Source organism: Myotis davidii, unplaced genomic scaffold (genome assembly GCF_000327345.1).
Source record: "Myotis davidii unplaced genomic scaffold, ASM32734v1 scaffold674, whole genome shotgun sequence".
NCBI lineage: Eukaryota > Metazoa > Chordata > Mammalia > Chiroptera > Vespertilionidae > Myotis > Myotis davidii.
Genome location: NW_006286674.1, coordinates 1,860,807 through 1,866,358, shown reverse-complemented (window position 1 = coordinate 1,866,358; position 5,552 = coordinate 1,860,807). Strand labels below are relative to the sequence as shown.

Below are 5,552 nucleotides of genomic sequence, written 5' to 3'. Positions count from 1 at the left end.
GAGCTTCTCTGCATTTTTGGTTAAAAAAATTGTAATTATTACTATGGAAGATCATAGCACTTCTTTTTTTAAAAATTAAAAAGTCTTTATTCAGATTATTACAGTTGTTCCTCGTTTATCTCCCCATAGCTCCCCTCCACCTAGTGGGTTTGTGTGCCAGGTGTCCACTTTTAGAGAGAGTGGAAGGGAGGGAGGGTGGAAGTTGGGGGAGAGAAAAAGAGAGTAACATCGATGTGAGAGAGACACATCGATTGGTTGCCTCTGGCTCTCATCCCAACCAAGCGGCTGGGCATTGAACCTGCAACTCAGGTGTGTGCCCCTGACTGAGAGTTGGTGACCCTTTGGTGTGCCAACTCTCTAACCACTGAGATACACTGGTCAGGGCATGCCTTTCCCTTTTTACCTCACATTTTGCTAGCTTTTAATCTTTTTCTTAAAAAAATTTTTAAATTTTTATTTATTTTATTTTATTTCATTGAGTCTGCCCCCTGAGTGTGTCTTTTATGGATTTGAAGAGCTGTAATTTGGTGTGGTCTCACTCTGACCACTGGGTACACTGGCTTTTGGATCTGCAAGGAGGTGCAAAGTCAGCCACTTCCTGAGGCTACCCAGCAGGAGCTATGGAGAGATCTGCAGATTCCTCCTCTTTGGGGTTTGGAGGTGCCCAAATGAGGCACAGCTGTGAAGCAACACAGGCAGCTGACAAGCCTTAGGCCTTCTTTTGGAAGCTCTGGGGTTCTTTGACCCAGCTGTAGTTTGTTAGGTTAGGTTGCAAAAGGCCAGGCCATTCATATGCAAAAGTCTGTGTGCACAGCTTGGGTGGGGTTGTAAATTGGGTGGGGCGTGGTCTCAGGGAATCATGGGTCGGTGCAAACAGCAATGGTTGCCCATCAGTCCTGCCCCAATAGGTCCCTGGGTCTCTGTGTCCCGCAGCCCGTGCAGGAACAATGAAGGCTGCGAGCACCTCTATGAGAAAGCCGCCCTCATGTTCCGGCCCAATGCCAGACAGTCCAGTTTCTCTCCGTATGAGCCTGGGTCCCCAGAGTCTTGCCCAGAACTGGAGTTCAGAGCAGTTGGGAGTTTGTATCTCCCTCCCGATTGAAAAAGACTTGTATCTCCCTCCCAATTCAAAAAGACAACAGCGTACCCAATTGCCAGCCCGTTTCTGCGTGCCTCCATACCTCCGCACTTCTGCACCTCCACACCTCCTCCCAGTCTCAGTGCGCTTTTCTCTTTCCTTCTTCCACTCAGCCAGCCTTCCCGTGGTTCTGGATGATACCCGTTTTGTCTTTTAGTTGTAGTTTTGATGTGGTTGTGGGAGGCAGCAAGTACAGGCATTTACCTATGCCTCCATCTTGGTTCTCCCGCTAGCTTTTAATCTTAAAAAACAATGTTCCCATCCTTTTCTGTTGCTAGTTTAAGATTCAGAGTCTAGTGACTTCATGAGGGTGAGGGGGAGAGGAATCAAAATTAAAGAAAAATACCTTTGAAATGTTTTACCTTTCTGGATTTAATTTTTATTTTATTTTATCCTTACCTGAGGATATGTTTATTGATTTTAGAAAAAGAGGAAGGGAGAGAGAGAGAGAGAGACATTGATGAGAGAGAAATACTGCTCAGTTGCCTCGTATTTGTGACATTGAACCTGCAACCTAAGTATGTGCCCTGACTGGGAATTAAACCTGCAGCCTTTTTGTATATGGGAGGATGCCCTATTCAACTGAGCCACCTGGCCAGGGCCAGTTTTTATATTTTATATATAAAAATAAGTTTACTATATTGTCCTGTAAAATAATGGTGTAAGTATTCTCGTTTAGTTAAATGTCAATTAAATAAGCAGAATTTAAGAATATAGGTTAATGATTGAGCTGGCATGAGAGCCATTTTTATGAGTCCCCTTTTCTCTGGCAGCCTTACCTACAAGAATTTTTTAAAAATATATTTTTATTGATTCCCTACTGGGGAACAAGTCCACAACTGGGCATGTGCCCTGACCAGGAATTGAATCCTGTAACCTCTCAGTGCATGGGAGGATGCTCAACCAACTGAGCCAGACCACTCAGGGCACCCACTGGAATTTTTAAATTCTATATCTTTTTCTATGTATGGTAAGAGGAAGGGGATATGTAAAATGTTTTTACATTTTAAAGACAAAGTAGATCTTGAGATGATTCTTAAATTCTTTTTCTAAAATAGTAAGCTTGTTTTTCACCAACCCTTAAAGCTTTTGGTTTATTTTCAGTTAATGTGTCATTTATGTTTTGAATTATTAGAGTTGCTGAAGCATCTGTATTTTGTGTGAGAAGGTAGGTAGGTAAGGTGAACAATGACAGATAGTACGTGAAAGTATTTCAAAATAGCATTTCTTTCCTTAAAATTTTTTTTGAAATATTATAATTTATAGAAAATATCGGACACCCATCTACCCACCAACAAGGTTAAACAAATATAAAAATTTTACTTGCTTTAGTTTTTCTTTTTATTAATAAAATGTCATAGAGACAGCCAAAGTTCTAACTCCACATTCTTTTCCCTTCCCAGGTAGTAACTATTATCTTGAACATATCAATTTCTACATCTTAAACTTTTCCATATGGTATCTGATCTTATCTTCGTGTCTGGTATAGGCTAATCTAGTGTATATGCAATGATCTGGTTTAAAATAACCAACTTTACTTACTGTGTTTTAACTAATTATTTTCTTCTCTTTAGGAACATCTTCCAGAGCTCTTTGTACATTTTCAGTCTCAGAGTTTTCATACCTCAATGTATGCATCATCCTGGTTTCTGACTATCTTTCTTACGACTTTTCCACTACCAATTGCAACAAGGATATTTGATATCTTTATGTCTGAGGTAAGCTAATGGGCATTCTGAGCAAGGAATCATTGGGTTAATTAGAGCAGGGCAGTGAGGAGAACAATAAAGGAGCCAGGTGTCCCATGCTAAACTGCTTACATGGATGATCTCATTTAAACCTGTAACACCCCTATCAGGTACTGTTCATTTCCCCGTATGATTGATGAGGGAACCAAGACGTAGCTAGCTTGTGTATAGACACATAGCATATAAGTGGTATAGTAACCAGGATTCAAATCTAGGCAATCAGAATCTGGAGCCTACACTCTTAAACTTACGTATGACCTCCTGATTGATTTAGTAAGAATTAGTGAGTGATAGAATTTGCCTCACACTTAACATGTTGCAATGCATCTGCTATCCAAAGAGCCAGAAGTGATGCATCTAATTAATCTAAGTTTCTTCTTGTCCATGAACACCTTACAAGTAGCCCTTTAATTGTCATTGACATGTGGTAGGTGATCCTTTGTCTTCTGTATTTTGGATGAGAATATGGTAGGAAGGTAGGATAGGTGAAAAGTGGTAGATAGCTCCTATAGGTATTATTAATATTTTAATTACCTCTTAATCAAACTCAATGTTAATTGTTATTAATTACATCTTGGGAAGATTAATTTGTATTACCTAGCTAAATTAGTTTAGTCTAGAGCCAGCAAACTGTGATTTGTGTGCTGGTTTACATGCCAAACCTGTCCTTCCATTTGTTTTTGGAAGTAAAATTTTCTTGGAACATGGCCATAGCCATTTGTTGATATGTCTGCTTTTGGGCTACAATGGCTGAGTTGAATATTTGTGACAGTGACCGTATTGCCTACAAAACCTAAAATATTTACTATCTGACTCTACAGAAAATGTTTGCCAACCTCTAGTTTAGATTCCTGAATGTTTGCCTTATTATTCTTTTGAATGATTAGTTTTTGTTGATGGAAGAGTAAGACAAATTTGGCTTTATATAATTTGTTTCCTCAGGGTTTAGAGATAGTGTTTCGAGTAGGATTAGCACTTCTTCAAATGAATCAGACAGAACTGATGCAACTCGACATGGAAGGGATGTTACAAGTAAGTCAGTTCATGATTTATTGAATGCCTTTAGATTTTACTATTAATTAGTTAATAATAAACAGCACTAAGTATTTCTTATGTTTTTCTTTTATTGTTTCTTAGCACTTTCAGAAGGTCATTCCACATCAGTTTGATGGAGGTCCAGACAAATTAATTCAGGCAGCTTACCAAGTCAAGTATAACTCAAAAAAAATGAAAAAGTAGGTATTTTATATTTCGTTTTTTAGTAATAGGGATTTGTTGAAGCATATAGGAAATGAAATAAAAGTGGTAAAATATTCTAATAATAAGTTGTTTTCCTCCTCAGTTTATACAACTATAGTACTTTATTTGGTAGTAATGGTTTTATTTATTTATTTTATTTAATTTTATGTTTTCTATCACCATTTGTCCACTCTATGCCCGCTTCCACTTCACCCTTCCCAACCCCCTTTGCCCCCCATGAAATCACCACACTGTTGTCTGGTGGAAATGGTTTTAATGTAACAAATTTAATATTGGAATTTCATACTGCTCTTAATAGCAGTGCATGGGACCAAGTGGATTACCTTTAAAGCTCCCCTTTCCTATTCCATATGGATTAGAATTAGGAACCTGGTAAGTGTATATGTGTAAGTGTGCTATTTTAAAACCACTTTTATGGTGTGGTCCATTTCACTGACCTTCTTTTCCTCTCAGTTGACCCCTGAGTGTCATTTTTAAAGAACTTATATTTCTAATTGCTGGGGTTTAAATGATGACTACAACAGGAAGTCCCTCCTGTGGGAAACTTCCAGAAGTGCAAAAAACTGACATAATAAATATATATTTTAAAACGCCTTGACTTAAAAGTGTCCTGACTAACGAGTTTTTTGAGATACCAGCTGTCTCTCCGCCGATTTTTTGCATTGAGTTGATAGAGTAATTTGAGTTAACGAGCTCCTTAACGAGCTCAGTCTCGGAACGAATTAAACTCGTAAGTCAAGGCTCCACTGTATATATATAATATCCATCAGTGAAAGTGCCATATAGGAAAAACAAAGCAGGATGAAGGACATAGAGCAATGGGATAATATCTTAGATAGAACATGCAAGGAGAGGGTACACAGATTAACAAGGTGCATTTTGGCCTGGGTGGTGTGACTCAGTGGTTGAGCATCTACCTGTGAACCAGGAGCTCACTGTTCCATTCCAGATCAGGGCACGTGCCTGGGTTGTGAGCTTGATCCCCAGCAGAGGACATGCAGGAGGCAGCTGATCAGTAATTCTCATCATTAATGTTTCTCTCTCTCTTCCTCACACTTCCTCTGAAATCAATAAAAATATATTAAAAAAAATAATTTCAAAACCCGGTAAAGATACTTCAAAGAAAGAAAATTGTAGGCCAGTATCCCTGATGAACATAGATACTGAAATCCTCAACAAAATATCAGCAAACTGGATTCAGCAATACATTAAAAGTGAGATTTATTTCAGGGATGCAAGTATGGTACAATATTTGCAAATCAATAAATGTGATACACCATGTAAACAAACTGAAGGATAAAATTCACATGATCATATTAATAGATGCAGAAAAAGCATTTGAAAAATCCAGCACCCATTTATGATAAAAACTCTCAGCAAGGTGGGAATAGAAGGATCATACCTCA

The 5,552-nt window shown here is 38.5% G+C and overlaps 1 protein-coding gene across 1 annotated transcript in view; it reads left to right on the top strand.

Moving 5' to 3' along the window:
• EVI5 (ecotropic viral integration site 5) overlaps positions 1–5,552 on the top strand; it is a 181,245-nt gene that overhangs the window by 58,180 nt on the left and 117,513 nt on the right. The window contains exons 6-9 of the mRNA XM_015560323.1: positions 2,542–2,621; positions 2,713–2,856; positions 3,829–3,918; positions 4,024–4,121. Coding sequence (XP_015415809.1) covers positions 2,542–2,621; positions 2,713–2,856; positions 3,829–3,918; positions 4,024–4,121 — 412 coding nt within the window. The remainder of the gene's footprint in view (positions 1–2,541; positions 2,622–2,712; positions 2,857–3,828; positions 3,919–4,023; positions 4,122–5,552) is intronic.